Raw genomic sequence first — 19,932 nt, forward strand, 5'->3', positions numbered from 1 at the left:
TGTAGTTTGTGAAAGGGTGGAGGGGAGAGAGAACTGAGCAATTACTTCCATAAATCCAAAATTCAAACGCAGCCTAAAGAGTTTCATTGTTCTATGTCCAGGTACATACTATAACAAAAAGGGAGTATAAAATAAAAAAAATGGAGTAGAAAAATAATTTCGAAGTGATGGAAGTACAAGTGATTTTTATGCATTAGATTGTGCAGGTCTATCTTGTACCTTCATCACTTTGAAATTATTTTTTTCTACTCTCCACTTCTTTGAAATTTTCCCTAACAAAAATATCTTCCTGCAATGCACACTCTAAAAGAGTATGTTTTTCATCTCAAACTGTTCGCATACACGAAGACAAAATGCAGAGATAAAAGAATTAAGAAAAGAAAGAACCAACATCATGCATGCATGTTAAAAGGTTAGCATGCATGGCTACTTTGTGACACACCTCCCCTCCTATTCATACATGAAAACAAAAACAATTCTCAATCAGATCACTGGCATGCTAACCAAAGAAAATAGCAGCAATATTACATAAACAACCAAGAATGAAAAAAATAATCCCTAATTCCTACACCTTTAACCGCGCGTTGCTAATCTGCTATCTGCTGCACCTTCTTTTCTAACATTGATGTCCCCTTAAAAATCGTCAGCTGGAGGTTCCTCGTATACTTCAATAACTGCTCAGACATGTTTATATCAGTTAGTACTGAAGCACTGGCTATGAACATAAACATGGGACACAAATAGTACCGAAGTCGATGCCCAATTAAACCATGAAAGTACTCATTTTGCCAACACCCTTTTTCAGAGTGGAAATGTAAATTTTTTTTTCCTTCTTAAAAGAAAAAAGAAAGAATTTATAGTAACATCTTCACTTGTATAAATATGTAGTTGTTTCAATCCTATGTCATGGCATACATGCAGTGGTAAAGCCAAGAAATTAAATCAAAGAGGGCACTTATTAATTATAACATTGAAAATTTTTACAAAAATATTTCACATAAATTTTTATGATTGACTTCAAGAAAGATAAATAAATAAATAAATAAATATATATATATATATTATTTGTAACTAGTATATCATGGACAATATAAAAAGAAATCATGGAGATAAGTTTTAAAATAAATTATATAATAATAAAGTAATTTTTTTATAAAAAGTTTAGTAAAAATTCAATATAATAGTAATATCACGTCATCATTGACATATGATATTACCAATCAATAGTAAAGAAACATATAGAGGATGAACCCCAAATGTCAAATGTAACTAACAATTCAATAAATTTCATATCTTCATTGAGATTAATTATAATTGTATGTCAATAATGATAGACATCGCCATTGTATTGAAATTTTCATAGCTAATAATATGACTTATCATAATATCTTTATTTTCAATAAAAAAAACAACCATTATTATTCTCATTATTTTAAAAATGTCATTAATATTTCACTCTAAATAATATTTTATAATTTTTTTATTTAAAATATTTTTTTTATGTTTGCAAAAAAAAAAAAAAAATTATTCCAAAACCCAGGGGAGGCACGTGACCTCCCTTGACCCATTGTGGCTCTGCCACTGCATACATGTTATGTACCTCCTTTCGAGGCATACAAAATTGTAGAGTTGCGCATTAACTCAAAATTGAAGAAAATGTATTTTAAGGTTGACACTGTAAAGAAAGAACCTCAAACAGTGCCCGATCGGGAAAGACAAGATTTGGTAATTAACAAAATGTGATTTATTGATCACTTTGATAACTAACCCATATCATCTAAAACCACAAAATCTATGTTCTTCCCTTACCCAATTATAAAATGGCAATGAAAAGTTCTAGCTACACATCTCTGGTCAATGCACTGACCAAAGTAACTAATATGCGGTGCCAAATACCGAGTGTAGCATAGAATGCATTCCCATTGCATTTTCCATGCAGACTAGAGATTCGATAAGTTTAAGGTAAAAACATGGGAGAAAAAAATTTGAGCCATTAATTAAGTTGTAGAAGAGCATTACCCTTTCATCACTCATCTTTCTGAAACCTAATTTTTTCGTCCAGATTGATTCAGCTTCCTCAGCAACAGGGAGTACCAGGTTTTCAACATTTAGGGAATACAATAGGCTCTCGATACATGAAAACAATGCTTGGAAATATCCCTACAGATAAAAAAAAATCATCAACATAAACAAAAAGGAAGGAATAACTCCAGCTACACAGAAAGGGAAAAAATCAATAAATAAAGAAAATTAAAAAACAAAAAAAAAAACTTACTTTTCCTTGATTCTCTCCACTTGTAGCCACTAGAGGAAGCTCAGCAACCTCACGTCCAAAAATCCTCAGAAGACCAACCGATACAACTGACCTGTGCACGACATTTTGGAATCCAATGATTAAAAAATAATAAGAACATAAAACTAGTAACAACCATTAACAAAAATGAAAATGAAAATGTAAAGTAAAGTAATAAAACATGCAGAAACAACTTTAATGTGAAGCAGCTTACTTTACGATTAAAATGACACAGTACATTCCACCAAATTCTTGCCCAGATATATTTCTCCTGCATTAAGTACAACAAAGGGCATTTTAAATAGGTTTGGTAGATTAACCAAAAACATAAAGATCAATAAGAAGTTAGGGAAATTTAACTAGTGAAGCAAACAATCTACTTACATAGTGCCCTTTTCTTCTTATTTTTCTGTTCTCAAATTTCATTAAATAAAACCAATCCTTTTCTCCTAATTGAACCTTATGGTCAATCTTTGAAAAGCACATAATGTGAGTTGAACAATTCTAGGACATAAAATAGAGGTTTGTTTGTAAGCAAAATTCATATTTTCCTCCTCCAAAATGCATTCTTTTTAATAATGTATACTTGATTAATGTAGTCACAAGTATTTGTTGACAACCTACAAAATAACTTCATTTCACACCAATTCATTAATAGAGGGAAATGATGAAATTTTCCTCACAAAGCACTTAAATTTCTTCCATATGGCATAAGTTTTGGTAGATACACCCTTCAGATGAAGAGCTACTTAAGCAAAATGTACAATGATAACTTACCCACAGACCATAACAGGTATAAGATCACGACCAGAAGATGCAACAATAGAATCAAAACATTCCTGCCAAAGATGAGACATACTAATAGGTTTAACCCCCCAATAAAATTAAGTAATAAAAGAAAGTATAACATAGCAAAAAGAAGTATCTTTATACAACTGCTGTCAGAAGGACTATACAGTAAAAGAAAAAAGAAGTCAAAATCAAAACCATTTTTGGACAAAGATACATGTAAGATATAGCATAGAGAATCAATATTAACCAAATGCCCCGAAGAGGTCCTGGCCCCCAGATCTGTTTCTTCTAGCACATGACATTACATTATGTTGCTAAAGAGAAGTAACCGAGAAGTAGCACTAGAATAGATAAGAACAAAATTAGACAGGATTTTACAAATTTTAAAAATCACGTTTTGCTATTCTACATGGTATCAGCAAAAACTTACTCGAAAAATTGCAACAGCCCTAGACAGTACTGGCAAATGGTCTGGATAGCGACTTCTCCTGCTTAAAATCCGCCATTGAACATCATCATTTGAAACTCCATCTGTAAATCCTTTCTCGACGTGTTTTCTGTGTATTGCATATGACACTGAAGCTGGAATCATCTCCGCACCAACTAAAACTAAATTTTGTAGTGCCACATGGATCCTAATGCAGTCATCACAACAAAACCACTTATCCCTGGGCAGTTCCTGCACCAAATGTGAGAAACTATACTGAGTCACTGAATAAATACATGTCGAAAGCATTACAAAGATTCTGAAACTTACTTTTAAATCACAGAGGCCACTGTCATGCAAGCAGCCAACATGGTACTCCTTCTCACACTAAACAACAATATGTTGGAAAATTTATAAAGAGGTAGTTGTGAATTGAAATAGACTCCATTTTGAATGAAAGGGTGTAACCTTTCATGGTGTCTTTTTGTTTTAAAGGAATGGCCAAACCTCCATTTGAATGAAAAGGTGCAAACCTTTCATGGTGTCTCTTTATTTTAAAGGAAGGGGTATGTCCCTTCTTCATACCTTTTCTATTCAAATTGAATAAGTGCCAACAAAGCCTATATAAAGGCAGCCTCATTCTAATTTTGATGGATTCCAAAAATTCATTTTCCTTGCCTTCATTTTGCTCTCTTGCGTCCTTTATTCTTCATATTATTTTAGGAAAAATTTCAGAGAGTTATAGAACACAAGGTTCTGGTTCGTCGAACAAATTTGTTTGAAGTGCTACTACAAATTTGTGAAGATCATTGTATCTTGGGAGATAGACGCCACATAACCGTAAGCACCGTAGCGGGGCGAATCTGTCTTAAGGACAGAGTGTCACACACTCGACTTGGTCTTTAAATTATTGATTTGGTTCAACAAAATAAATTCTGTAAGTTTTATTTTATTTTGTTTGAATTATTTTAAGTTATTTTATTTACACAGAAGATTGTTTCAACAATCTTAAGACAGATCCGAATTATTCTGTTTACAGAATTTTTCGTTTGTTTTCCTTTTTTTCATTCTTCGTAAATAATTTCGGAAGAAAATTATTTTATGTGGATTTACAAAATAATATTCTAGTTGGAAAAATAAATAGTGATTTTATGCTATTTGACAGATAGTAGTAATATACTGTCTCTTTTCTTTGACAACAACTAGTAGTACGATACTGGTGTCATTAACAATTCAAAATATATTTTTGTGGAATTTTTTCAGAAATTAATTTTGGGTTTTAGAAATTATTTTCTGAGTTTTCATTACTTAAAATTCTGTTTTAATATTTTAATTATTGAAGTGCTACAAAAATTAATTTTCTGTGTGGAATTAATTTGGTTGAATAAAATTTTATTTTATTTTCAAATTAATTGAAAAAATAAAAGTTATTTTCTTATTTCTTTTATTTTACAGAATTTAATTTCTTGTGTTGAATTAATTTGGTTAAATAAAATTTTATTTTATTTCCAAATTAATTTAAAAATAAAAGTTATATTTTTTATTTCTTTTATTTTACAGAATTTAATTTTCTGTGTGGAATTAATTTGTTTAAATGAAATTTTATTTTATTTTCAAATTAATTGGAAAATAAAAGTTACATTCTTGTTTCTTTTATTTTTACAGAATTTAATTCTGTGAATTTGGTTTAATTTTCTGTGTAGTGTAAATTCTAAATTATAATTTTGTTTTATATATTAGAATTGATGGCTACTGAAACTAATGCCCAAACAAGTACTACTGTGGTGGCTGCAATTGCACCAACCCCCTCTCCTGTGATGACAGTCCCAATAAATCATGGAGAGAAGCCAAAGAAGTTCTCAGGAACTGACTTTAAAAGATGGCAACAGAAAATATTGTTCTATCTTACAACTCTGAACCTGGCTCGTTTCCTCCGTGAAGAGGCTCCTATCCTGAAAGAGGATGAAACCGACCGGCAAGTGGTTGCTGCGGTTGATGCTTGGAAACATGCCGATTTCCTTTGTCGGAATTACGTCTTGAACGGACTTGACAACACATTATACAACGTTTACAATCCAATCAAGACAGCAAAGGAACTTTGGGAATCGTTGGAGAAAAAGTACAAAACAGAAGATGCCGGCTCAAAGAAATTTGTGGTTGGCAGATTCTTGGATTTTGTAATGGTTGATTCAAAAACTGTGATCAGCCAAGCTCAAGATTTCCAACTCATTCTGCATGACATTCACGCAGAAGACATGTCTCTCAGTGAATCCTTCCAAGTTGCAGCCTTAATTGAAAAATTACCAAAAGGCTGGAAGGAGTTCAAGAATTACCTCAAACACAAGCACAAAGAAATTTCTATAGACGAATTAATTGTGCGTTTGAGAATTGAGGAGGACAACCGCAATTCTGAAAAGCGGGCTGGTAAGCATCCTATGGAGTCTAAGGCAAATGTGGTAGAACATGTTTCAAAAACCAAGAAACGAAAGTCTTCTGGAGAAAGTTCATCACAAGGCTCTAAAAGGGGGGATAATAAAAAGTACAAGTTTAATGGCAAATGTTACATCTGTAACAAAGAGGGACATCGGGCCAAAGATTGTCGTAGCAAAGGCAAAAGCAAAAGAAGAACAAGCAAGAAGCCTGCTCAACCCCACATGACTGAAGTGGACAATATTTCCAATGGTATAAATGATATCAATCTTTCTGCAGTTGTTTCTGAGGCAAATCTTGTCGGAAATCCTAAAGAATGGTGGGTGGACACTGGTGCTACTCGCCATATTTGTGCCGACAAAAAGATGTTCACATCTTATTCTATAGTGGACAATGGTGAACAACTCTTTATGGGCAACTCCTCAACTTCCAAAGTTGAAGGACAAGGAAAGATTATACTCAATGTGATATCTGGAAAGGAACTCACTCTCAACAATGTGTTGCATGTACCAGACATTCGCAAGAATTTAGTTTCCGGATCTTTGTTGAGTAAGAATGAGTTCAGGCTAGTTTTTGAAAGTGACAAGTTTGTACTTACCAAAAACGGGATGTATGTAGGAAAAGATTACATGTCTGATGGCCTTTTCAAGTTAAATGTAATGACCGTTGTACCCTCAGTTATTAATAATACTACATCTTCTTCTTACTTGCTTAAGTCTTCAAATTTATGGCATGGTAGACTAGGACATGTTAATTATGGATCTTTGCGTAGATTAATTAATATGGAATGTTTACCTAAATTTAACATTGATTCAAATCATAAATGTGAAATTTGCGTTGAGGCAAAATTATCTAAAACTCCTTTTCATTCAATTGAAAGAAGTACGGAACCACTTGAATTAATTCATAGTGACATTTGTGATTTTAAATCAATTCAAACTAGAGGTGGGAAAAAGTATTTTATCACTTTTATAGATGACTATACTAGATATAGTTATGTTTATTTAATTCGAACCAAGGATGATTCTTTGGAAACTTTCATTCAATATAAGAATGAAGTTGAAAATCAACTTGGTAAGAAAATCAAAAAACTTAGAAGTGATAGAGGTGATGAATATGAATCACCTTTTGGTGAGTTTTGTAAAGAACATTGAATAATTCATCAAACCACCGCTCCTTACTCACCTCAGCAAAATGGCATTGCTAAAAGGAAAAATAGGACTTTAAAAGAAATGATGAATGCCATGTTAATAAGCTCTGGATTACCTCAGAACTTGTGGGGGGAAGCAATACTTTCTGCTAATTATATTTTAAATAAAGTACCTCAAAAGAAAATAAATCAAACACCTTATGAATTGTGACATGGAAGAGTATCATCCTACAAATACTTAAAAATGTGGGGGTGTTTGGCTAAAGTGGCTATTCCTAATCCTAAAAAGACTAAGATAGGTCCTAAGACCATTGATTTCATTTTCATTGGTTATGCCAAGAATAGTAGTGCTTATCGGTTTTTGATTCATAAATCAGAACATTCCGAAATGCATGTAAATACTATTATTGAGTCTCGGAATGCATCATTCTTTGAACATGTATTTCCAAAGAAGACTGGACAAGAGACTAGTACTAATAAAAGATCTTTTGATGCTATTACTAGTTAGGATCAAGAACATGATCAAGAACAAGAATTAGATCAAAATGAGGAAGAGAAACTTAGGCGTAGTAAACGTGCTAGAACCTCAAAATCTTTTGGTCCATATTTTCTAACATATTTGTTAGAAAATGAGCCTTTAACTTTTAAAGATGCTATGTCCAGTCTTGAAGTTCCTTTATGGAAAAAAGCTGTCAACAGTGAAATTGAATCCATCTTAGAAAATCACACTTGGGAATTAGTGGACTTGCTACCAGGTTGTAAACCTCTTGGGTACAAGTGGATTTTCAAAAGAAAATTGAAAGCGGATGGATCAATAGACAAATACAAGGCAAGACTTGTAGTCAAAGGTTTTAGACAAAAAGAAGGTCTAGATTACTTTGACACATACTCACCGGTTACTAGAATAACATCTATTAGAATGCTAATTGCCATTGCATCTCTATACAATCTAGAAATTCATCAAATGGATGTTAAAACCGCTTTCTTAAATGGTGAGTTAAATGAAGAAATTTACATGGAACAATCAGAAGGGTTTTCTGTTCCAGAGAAAGAAAAGAAAAGTGTGTAAATTGGTTAAATCATTATATGGTTTAAAGTGTGTAAATTGGTTAAATCATTATATGGTTTAAAACAAGCGCCAAAGCAATGGCATGAGAAATTTGACAAGGCAATGATGTCAAATGGATTTAAAATTAATGAGTGTGACAAATGTGTTTATATTAAAAACACAGATAAAGGTTATGTCATTGTATGCCTTTATGTAGATGATATGCTCATCATTGGTAGTAATAATGACATGATTAAAACTACCAAGAAAATGTTGAATAAACATTTTGACATCAAGGACATGGGCATTGCTGATGTAATACTTGGTATGAAAATTACCAAAACATCAGAAGGATATGCTTTGTCACAATCTCATTACATTGAAAAAATACTTGGCAAATTCAGCAAAGATGATGATCATCTTGCTAGAACTCCTGTAGATGTTAATTTGTATCTTTTAAAAAATGTACAGGAAAGTATTTCTCAATTAGAGTATGCCCAGATTATTGAAGGCTTAATGTACTTGATGAACTGCACTCGCCTAGATACATCTTATGCAGTAAGTAAATTAAGTAGATAAACGAGTAATCCAGGAGTAGAACACTGGAAAGCAATTATAAGGGTTCTTAGATATCTCCGATTTACTCGTAACATTGGGCTTAATTATACTAGATATCCAGCAGTACTTGAAGGATACTGTGATGCAAATTGGATATTGGATACAAGAGACTCAAAGTCCACTAGTGGATATGTCTTTACTCTTAGTGGGGCAGCTGTATCTTGGAAATCTTCCAAACAGACTTGTATTGCTAGGTCTACTATGGAATCTGAATTCATAGCTTTAGACAAAGCAAGAGAAGAGGCAGAATGGCTTCGCCACTTCCTTGAAGATATTCCAATATGACCAAAACCGGTGCCTGCTATACGCATACATTGTGATAGTCAATCAGCAATTGGTAGAGCACAGAGTCATATGTATAACGGTAAGTCTCGACATATTCGTCGTCGACATAATACCGTAAGACAACTACTCTGTAATGGAATTATGTCCATAGAATATGTTAAGTCTAAAGACAACATAGCGGATCCACTAACCAAAGGGTTAACAAGAGAGTTAGTTGAGAATTCATCGAGGGGAATGGGACTAAAGCCTATTAAATAAGAGTTACCACAATGGCAACCCAACCTAGTTGACTGGAGATCCCAAGATCTAGGTTCAAAGGGACAACCGAGTTGTGAATGACTCAGAAGGATCACTAGGGAGTTTATCTCCTACCCATTTCTTTGATGAAATAGTGATGTCTGCAGCGGTTAGGTTAAGTAATATTTTTAATGATTCTTATATCTAGGTAAACCTAATGGAGTATGGCAGGATACTTTTCATAAGAATCACCTATGTGAGTGTGAACTAGGCCGGTTCTATAAGATTTGTGAAGGGCTACAAGTCTTTAGAGCACTCATGAAAGACCAGGTTGTTCAGGGCCAAAATAAACACAATAGTGAGAACTAAACTGTGTCCGGAGATATACTGTGTGAGTTCTATTGTCTTGGTTTACACAAACGGCTGAACAGTTCAAGACATCATGTTTACTGGTTAGCTAGTGAATCCGATAGTATCTCACAAGGGAAGGTTCAAAGCCAAAAGCTATCTATCCTTTGTAGAATATTTCCAATTTCTGTACTCTCTGTATTTACATCATGTTGTTGCAGTTTCTCTCTGTCAATTTCATTCATGTGGGGGATTGTTGGAAAATTTATAAAGAGGTAGTTGTGAATTGAAATAAACTCCATTTTGAATTGTTAGGTTTTATTCTTGGCAACCCCGTTTGACAAAACTCCTTTCAGTTGTATTTTTTTTTTTCACACTTTTATTTCAGTGAGGCTATGAGTGTTTAGATGCGAATCCAACCCGAATTGCGCCTTTCAGAGAAGTTTGTGATGCTAATGCTTTCAAGATTGCCACTTCACTGATTATGACGGGGATCAAGCTGCCCGGTCAGCTCGCGGGGGTCCAGGGGGCAGCGCCCCTTGGCGGGTTCGGGGCAGCGCCACGGCGGGGTCGAGGGGCAGCGCCCCCGAAGCAAAATGCAAAAATGCATTCCAAGTGCCTGTCCGCTCGAGCGGAGAATTCCTGGTTCCAGCAGTTTTGGTCACCTGTAAAAGTACTGAGATATGTAATTTTGCGCTCGAGCGGGCTTTCTGGCGCTCGAGCGGACCTCTGTTATATCACGCGCATATTTTGCTGAAGCCGCTCGAGCGGGCTGTTGGGCGCTCGAGCGGAGATCGCGGGACAGATTCTATAAATTCGCGTGTTGGGTCAGATTTTAGTATTATTCCTCCAGATCTTCTTTTTGGTTCTTAAGGTTTATATCTGGGGATGTTTTGTTAGTTTTCTTTGATGTTTTATTGAGTATTCAACTCATGGTTTAAAAGAGAGTACATCAAAGGTTTTTGTTTGCTATACAAAAGAGAGAGTTGTTCTTCGATGGATTCTGAAGAATTCGAGCCTGAAGCTTTGGTGGATTCCGGGGTGGCTCATCGTAAAGACAATTCCGAGGTGAAGATGGGGTTGGAAGAGGCACATAGAGGTTGGTTCAATTAGGCGTTGTGGATTCGCTAGGTAATTGAGAGTATACCTGTGTAATTCCTTTAAATCTTCTTAGTGGATTGTTCTTGTGGCTATTGCCCGTGGTTTTTTTATCACAGTTGGAGGTGTCCAATTGTGGTTTTTTTCCACGTTAAATCGTTGTGTCTCTTTGTCTTGATTGTTTGATTGGGATTGTTATATTCTGCTTAAAATTGATACATAATCACAAATCAACATCTAGGGGATTTCTAGATTTTTCATGAATGAAAGGGTGTAACCTTTCATGGTGTCTTTTTGCTTTAAAGGAAGGGCCAAACCTCCATTTGAATGAAAGGGTGCAAACCTTTCATGGTGTCTCTTTATTTTAAAGGATGGGGTATGTTCCTTCTTTATACCTTTTCTATTCAAATTGAATAGGTGCCAACAAAGCCTATATAAAGGCAGCCTCATTCCAATTTTGATGGATTCCGAAAATTCATTTTCCTTGCCTTCATTTTGCTCTCTTGCGTCCTTTATTCTTCATATTATTTTAGGAAAAATTTCAAAGAGTTATGGAACACAAGGTTCTGGTTCGTCGAACAAATTTGTTTGAAGTGCTACTACAAATTTGTGAAGATCATTGTATCCTGGGAGATAGACGCCACATAACCGTAAGCACCGTAGCGGGGCGAATCTGTCTTAAGGACAGAGTGTCACACACTCGACTTTGTCTTTAAATTATTGATTCGGTTCAACAAAATAAATTCTGTAAGTTTTATTTTATTTTGTTTGAATTATTTTAAGTTATTTTATTTACATAGAAGATTGTTCCAACACAATAAATAGTTAGATTTAGATAATTAAAAAGAACACACATGGTAAAATATATAAGGGAAAATGCAAGCCTTACTTGGTCACAGAGCATTACTGTTCGTTCATCAAAATTTTCAACACTAAAATTGTGAGCCCTGTAAAGATAACAAAGAAAATCAGTCTTACTAACAACAAAGAAGTGGACATGACTTAATGAAAGGGCATAGATGGAGAGAATTGGGATAATTAATTTTCTGGAGGGAATAAATAAGCATATGGGTTAATGAAATAATAGCGAATAATTTTGTAAGTGACACAATTTGATGTTGTGTATAGCATGAAATTTCTATATTGGTATAAATTTTTTGGACTTTTACTGTTAAACTGCAAGTTAAAAGCAAAGGAGCTCCTGGCCTTCAAAACCTAAAATGGCCTTCTGAGTAAAGCCATGTTCAACCTTTGGGAAATTATCAGTCTAACCATCGTTGCTTGCTTGCTTTTATACAAATATTTTTCCTTAACATTGAGCAGGTGTTGGCATATACATATTTCCTTGGATATCATTGGACATTGGTTAGATTTGATGAATGTTGATGGATGGATTCCACGTGAACAGATTTTGGGTGATGACGCTCGAAGGTGATTTGAGGCACTCGAGCAAGCGATGTAATGAGTTTGGGATTTCAAAAATTTTCATTGACAATTAACATATTTCTTTTTCTATCTTTTTTGCAGTAAGGTCCCTGAGGAAAATATTATTCAGCATCCAACAAATGGAAATCCACCAACACTATTTCTGGTTTTGTGGGGTTAGTTTGTATCTCTCAATTGAATTTTGCTATTTCTTTGTGTGAGAATTTTCTTTTTCATCATGGCATTTTAGGGATTCAGCCCATTATTTTCTTGTTGAGGAAAATCTTACCCTTGTGAGTTGATGGTGACACTTGAGTTAGTGCAAGTGTGTATATTCATGTAGCACTTATCCAATTTATCTTTTAGATGATTGTTCATCACTGGAGCATTACATACTAAAACTTTAGTTTTGAAGTTCGTGTTTGTTTTCTTCACCAACCACTTATTTGTTGGACCTATGGTTATATACTTGAAAAATGGTATGCCAAACAATTCACCTTACAGAGCTGAGCAAATTATTGGAATTCTGGAAAGCTAGATGGATTGTATGGATAAATAAACAGGAGAATCAGGGGAAGATATGCCAAATATTACCTTGTCTCACACACATTACACTTGCTTTAAATACCAACAGAACCTATAAACTACTGCACACACTGAGTTGTATTAACCAAACATTTTGAACAAGTTGCTCTAATAAGCCTCAATATACACTGACATGAGAATTTAAAACTCCTTTACCAGGCAACAATTAGAGTATGGAATCTGACAATTTTCCTGATGTTCTAACCATAAACCAAATGTAAAAACATTTTAACAAAAACAGGAAACAGTAACATTGTGGCATATCAGGTTCAATGACAATCAATCATACTAAAAATGTTCAAGTACGAATGTCGCAAAACTGGAAATAGTAACACTGTTGCATATCTGGTTCAATAACAACAATAATACTAATAATGGTTCAAGAAGGAATGTCATACGGAAACCCTAAACCCTCTCCCTCTAACAATAACAAGAATGATAAGCACAGAAATCTGATTGCTTATACACCACAGCCTTCTCTCTCTCCCTTAGAAGTTAAACCCAAATGAAAGCACTAAAACTGAAACCATACAAATATACATAAATGTGCCACTGGTTTTCCATACATAATGCCTAAACGAAGCCCCGTTACAAAGAAGGAATGAGATAACATTACCATCAATCAACCTGTTCTTTAGAGAGCCCTTTTTCTTAATGACTATTATTCATGGGTATATGAATGGATGCTCAATAAACTTTGGTTGCAGTTTTTTTTTTTTTTTCCTTCTTTTCTTTCTTTAGATACTATTGTTGGTATTCTTAATATTGCATGCATTTACATTGTCACAATTAAAATCAAACACAAACAACAGACAACAATAGTGCAAGTCAGGATTTTGTAATTTCTAGAGTCAATACATTTTTTCATAAGTTAAAGATAATGTTTTTTTTCAACAACATCATTGCTATTTCGATCTTTCAAATGATAAGCAGCAACCAAAAAGCCATAATCAGAAACAGAAAAGCAAAATAAAGCTTAGGTTTACACATATATATGTATATATTAGCAACAAAACAAAGATCAAGATCGAGCATTAGGTACTTTATCAAAACAAACAAACGAGAGAGAGAGGGAATGTTTATCACGGACGAGAGACCTCAAAAACGATCCAAAAGAAAACAGAAAAGAAGAAGCGATCCAAGAGAGAACAGAAACGAAAAACCAGAGAGTATGAGAGATTGAAGCAAAATTGAGTTGCTAGAAAAGGTGAAACATATGGGATAATTCTACACGTCAAGAATGATTAGAGAAAAATAAAATTCATTTGTTAGGAGTTGTAACCATTAGAATCTGTATTGGGCTTTTTTCCAAGGCAATCACATTTCAAAGGCCCATAGTCTTTCTACAACAGTCATATGTCTTTGTCATGAAATAGGCTTTAAGTCCATTTAAATTCTCTAACGAACAGCATCAAAGTCTAATACCCAGGCCCTGAGCTGAGTCGGCTAAATAGGGCTCCCTAGCCCATGAACCTAGCTACTTGCTCTGGCACACAAATTACAATAGATATCATGGTTCTATTAGGTGGCGACACATTGTTATGTGGATCAATATTTTAGTAGGGAAAAAAAAAATCCATTCTAAATATATAGTTTTTTATATTAAAATTTAATTTGTGTACTTTTTTTTAAAAGTGATTTAATCATTAAATTACTTAGTTAAATGTCGCAATTTTATAAAGGCCAATGTGGGAGCCAGAAAATTATAGGTATTAGCTTATTGGGCCTAACCCAAACAAAGCCTACAAAGGTCCAGCCCAAATAAATATCACACCCCCCGTCTATATAAAGGGGGGGCATCCCAAGTGAAAGGTATGTCTGTTCTCCCTCCACCACACACACACACCCCTTCTGATATACATATATACTATTTCTTGATTCAAGGGCTAACTTCATCATCGGAGTACTCCCGGCCAGCAACCCCAGTTGGGTAGCACCGACTATATTCCTCATTGCAGATCTACAGGGGTGAGGCTCTTCTCTTCGCTGGATCTCTACAACATCCATGTGAGAGGATATTTCATGGTCTCACAATTGGCGCCATCTGTGGGAACGACTGAATGAGATCAACGAAGAACACAACAAATATACTGCTATAAGTAAACATATACTGGTTACTTTGAGGTCAGTGCACTTTCTACAAAAGCAAAACCAATCCCAAGTAATACGGCCCACAACTAGGTTTTTGGCTTCTTTCATTTTGATTTTGTTTTTTGCTAAAGTTCAGGTATACATATATATATATATATATACACATCTATGTATGTATCTATTTATGCTCACAGATTTGATCAAAGCATCGTTGAGTATTAATATTGCTTAGAAAGGTTGTCAAAACAAGATGAGGTTAGTAGTTGTTTTTCTCTCTCTAAAAATGGGTTTCACACCTTTATTGGTACAAACATCTTTTCGGCAATTCAACACATCTGCTCGGCTAAATTAATACATGTGTCTATCTATTTATTTATTTATTCTTTGTTTCACAAAGCATATCTTGAAGATGATTCTTCATATATATGCACATGTACACAAGTTGGGTTCACTTTTTCTCTAATGGCTTCCGTTGATGCCAATCCAAACCTCGGCAAAACCAAAGATCAAAGGTGTTGCATGCATAATGCAGTCTTGCCGACCACATTCTCAGCAAAGCCAAATTCAAAGAGATGCCGACCAAGTGATTCGGCACATCATGAAGCTAAGAAAAGTTTCCAACCACATGATCGGCTGCAAGTCGGCCTACACTGAATAAGGGAAGCTGTTTTTCTCTTTGAAAGAATTTATTTGTATATTTCTAGTCTACGTATAAGTGTGTATACTAGTTTTTTAATCAAACCCAAAGAGCATGAGCATAGATAAAATATAAATATATATATATATATATATGTGTCGCAAAATTATGGGTTGCAAGTTTTCTCTCTCTAGGAATTGATAAAAAAAAATATTATGTCAGACTCCGAATAGCACTGGTTGACAAAATATGTAACAAAGCCATCATTTTCCAAAGAACTTATTTTCATTTATGCTTCTATATGTATGAATGCACCCATGTCGAAATATTATATTATTAGTTGATCTTGCTGGGAAACCTTTCAACAAACATATTGCTCGGTAATTAATTACTTTCTCTCACTAAAGAACCAAGGTTAACCAATTATAGTAGTGCAACTTGTGAATTGGCAGTCTAAGAGTTTATTTATATATTATACATTACATGTATTGCGAAACATTTGTCAGTTGTAGGTGCTTTTGAGAAGAATCAAATGGGTTTCAATGTTGTCTCTGTACAAAGACACCTCAGCAACCACACTGCCGATGAATATATGTAATTTCTATCCAAAATTCGAATTAATGTGAATCTTGAGGGCGATGCAATTCAATCGAAGTGATATTCTGCCAAAGCACCAAGCTAAAGTCGCCGGCCAAGTATTCCGGCTGGCACAACCGAAAGGAATTGCCGACCAAGTGTTTCACACTAAGTTGCTGACCAATGTGTTTCGGCGAGCCAAAATAGTTGCCGACCCACCTATCTCAGCCACAATTTATCTCGCAAGCCTTGACAATTTCTCCACTCTGAAGAATCAGTCGGCTATTGAGCCCATGCATGTGCATTTTGACAGTATTACAACTCATAAAAGATTGCTCGGCAAAGATACAAAGCTACTCGGCATCTTTTCCACCTTTCTCGGCAATCTTACTCGGCCACACATACGTCCACTCCACAACATTGGGCATTCTCGGAACAACTACAATTATTAATTTATTCACCTCCAGCAAAAATCTCATGATTCACTTCTCGAAAGTACAAAATTGCTCGGCGCTACTATTCGGCAACATTGCTTATCAAACTCCGCAAATTCGGCATATCATTCGACATCTTATCGACTATTAGTTCTCTGCATATTATCTCGGCTTCGGCAACTTATTCGGCAAGTATTCGAAAACATCACACCGCGATATTGCTTATTCGGCTAACATTTATTACTCGGCAGGATTGCTCAAATCACATTTCTTATTCGGCAACACTTCTTGAAAGTACTCACATGCATATCATTCGGCATCTTATCAACTATTAGTTCTCTGCATATTATCTCGGATTCGGCAACTTATTCGGCAAGTATTCAAAAACACTACACCGCGATATTGCTTATTCGGCTAACATTTATTACTAAGCAAGATTGCTCAATCACATTTCTTGTTCGGCAACACTTCTTGAAAGTACTTGCATGCATATCATTCGGCTGCCACCTGAATTGGCACAATTTGCTCTCCAAAATCTCGGCACTACTATCTCGGCATGAAACTAGCATCTTGGCTTACCGAAATCCACATCTAAACCTACCACAGGATTCACATCGGCTCAAAGAGTCCAAACCCACCAACCTGAGGAACCAGAAATAACCAAAGCCCGCCGAATGTTGCGAAACGGATCACATGTGCCGAAAACCGAAATTTATGAAGCTGTCAAAATCAAATTTTGGTTATACCAGCGTGAAGTACTCATTGAGACGAGTCCAACGCAACAAACCGCATCTTAATCGGAGCTAAAACGAAGCCATAAGAGCTAATAGAAGTTTGCCTAGAAAATCATCTATCGTTGCTGGAGAAGACAACTTGGAGTTGGCCAACATAACAAATTATTCGGTGGATTGCGGCTAAGTTACATCTCATAATAGCCAAACAATTAAGTTTAAATATATAATGTGCAAAATACGAGCATAAGTCTTTGTCTTGATGCAGTAGTTCAGTGTTCTTTATCTCCTAAAGCAGGGGTTCAAGTCTTGTTGACCCCATTTATCCTTATTTTTTATTTTTGCCAAGCCATGAGGGAAATTATCTAGAGATTTGCGGAGCAAAAGTCTCAATCGATCTAAGCCGTTAGATCTATTTTGGCTATAATTACGCCATCAGGAGTCTGATCACAGCAATCCAATAGTCCTTTCCAGCTATCTGACGCTTTCCGAGGCCATCCGTACAGTCAGAATTTACAAATTTAGCACAAAATAAATATATACATATATATTAAATAAATAAACAAATAAATTGCAGATTTGTTTCCGATATCACCAAGCACCTTACTTTGTCTCGGCTTCATTCTGATATCGCCGCGGCATCAGATAGGGGCACGGAATCCGTTTCAATTCATTATCGGCTTACTCGGCAATTTTGGCCCAAGTCAATTTTATTCCTTCCGAATAACAAATCTTATTCAAAAGCAATGGGGCAAATATACGTTGGACAAGAAGCTCAACTCCACTAAATTGGCAACCACTGCCGACCAAGTTCTTAGCAAACCTAACCCCGAAGGAATGCCGACACGCCGTCGACCAAACGCTTGGCACAATCGCCGACCCAAGTGTAAACAGACACCGATGTTTTGACACTAGTTACTCGACAGTGCATCAACTATACCCAGCAAGATTATTCGACCATTATTAAATTCAACATTATGCATGATCATTATTCAACGGTGCATCAACTCTATTCGGCTAAGCAACTCTATTTGTCAACTTTATGCATCGTCAAACTTTATGCAGCAACATTGGCCACAGTATTCGGCAACTTTATTCACCTAACAACATTATTTGGTAAAACATTTGCCCACTAGGACATCAGTCAATTTTCCGCTTTCCAATTGGGGCACATCAGCCGATCATCATCTCGGCACCTTTGATATGCATGAATACTCGGCCAACTTGGTACAAACATTACAAGGACGATTACTTGAGTTACAAACTTCTGCTCCTTTTCACATAGCTTCAAGCAAGCGCCCGTTTTGAGGCAATACATTACACACTTGGCAGACAGCAGTTTCCATATTTTTGCGCGCCGTCATTTTACCAAAGTCGAACCTTCCCTGCAACATAGGGCAATGGGAATCTACATTCCTTCCGACTAACACCTGGCATTTGAAAGCAATGGAGCAAGTCTACCTTGGACTAAACGCAAACTGAGCAACTTGGCAATTAAATAGTTGGCCCAATATCTACTTGGCAATTCCATATAAGCGGAGCAATATTATTGGTGATTAACACATCCACCTTATTCGATACATGATACATTATTCAAAGTCCTTGCTACTTTGGCACTTAGTTGCCACTTAAAATCAGCAAAAGTCTCCGAGTACAGCGCAATCTTCGCACTCGGCACAGAGCGCCGTTAGCAAAGGCCCACATCCTTGCCCGGGGTTATAATACCACAGGTCTACACCCTCACCCGGGGGTAATAATACTGTGGTCCAATTTTTGACTGATATATCTACCTTATTTAATCTATCTTATTTGGTTCAGGTAATCATTTCCGTGTTCGGCCTATAGAAATATTTCTAGCTCGGCATAAAAGTCCATATTTGGAAGCAATTTTGCACTTGACAAAATGCTGCACCCATGCCCGGGGGTTATAATACCGTGGCCTATGCCCATGCCCGGGGGTTAGAATACTGCGGCCTACACCCATGCCCGAGGGTTAGAATACCGCGGCCTACACCCATGCCCGAGGGTTAGAATACCGCGGCCTATTGTTATGATTTATTTGTATTCCTTTCTGGGTTTTAGCTCAATCCCCCTGATCTTATGATCAACATATATACATTTTTACATACATTCAAGACATACGTACATTTATACATGCATTCAAGCATCCATGCAGTCATTCATTCACATATTTTATTCATTTATCCAAAGTGTTCTTTATCAAAAAACCTAACAGCTATTTGAACAGCGTAACTTGGCAAGATAAAACTCTCATTCCTTCTACCGTAGACAATGAAAGTTTTGGGACAATTGTGGGAGCCAGAAAATTACAAGTATTAGCTTATTGGGCCTAACCCAAACAAAGCCTACAAAGGTCCAGCCCAAATAAATATCACACCCCCCGTCTATATAAAGAGGGGGCATCCCAAGTGAAAGGTATGTATGTTCTCCCTCCACCACACACACACACCCCTTCTGATATATATATATATATATATATATACTATTTCTTGATTCAAGGACTACCTTCATCATCGGAGTACTCCTGGCCAGCAACCCCGGTTGGGTGGCACCGACTATGTTCCTCATTGCAGATCTACAGGGGTGAATCTCTTCTCTTCGCTGGATCTCTACAACATCCATGTGATAGGATATTTCATGGTCTCACAGCCAAGAATGAGAAAAACTCATTTTACTAGTAATATGTAAGTTTCAAATCTTAAAAAT

At 35.7% G+C, this 19,932-nt stretch overlaps 1 protein-coding gene across 1 annotated transcript; it reads right to left on the minus strand.

Annotated features, from left to right (window-relative positions):
• Positions 1–364: 364 nt before the first annotated feature.
• Positions 365–14,743, minus strand: LOC145803845 (increased DNA methylation 1-like). Its single transcript, XM_082897220.1, has 9 exons — positions 14,628–14,743; positions 11,616–11,673; positions 3,843–3,899; positions 3,516–3,764; positions 3,071–3,132; positions 2,508–2,564; positions 2,276–2,366; positions 2,020–2,160; positions 365–674 (listed from the first exon to the last, which is right to left on the minus strand). The coding sequence occupies exons 1-9, from the start codon at positions 14,741–14,743 to the stop codon at positions 588–590; spliced, it is 918 nt and encodes a 305-aa protein (XP_082753346.1). The 3' UTR covers positions 365–587.
• Positions 14,744–19,932: the final 5,189 nt, after the last annotated feature.

This window comes from Camellia sinensis, chromosome 12 (assembly GCF_055761805.1).
Source record: "Camellia sinensis isolate YWXY chromosome 12, ASM5576180v1, whole genome shotgun sequence".
NCBI classification, from domain to species: domain Eukaryota; kingdom Viridiplantae; phylum Streptophyta; class Magnoliopsida; order Ericales; family Theaceae; genus Camellia; species Camellia sinensis.

Coding starts and splice junctions, on each gene's coding strand:
- LOC145803845 (XM_082897220.1), bottom strand. CDS start 14,743: ATGGATGTTGTAGAGATCCAGCGAAGAGAAGAGCCTCACCCCTGTAGA. Junction 11,674..14,627: donor GGGAGTACTCCGATGATGAA/GTTAGCCCTTGA, acceptor TTATCTTTACAG/GGCTCACAATTTTAGTGTTG. Junction 3,765..3,842: donor GTGGCCTCTGTGATTTAAAA/GTAAGTTTCAGA, acceptor CATTTGGTGCAG/GAACTGCCCAGGGATAAGTG.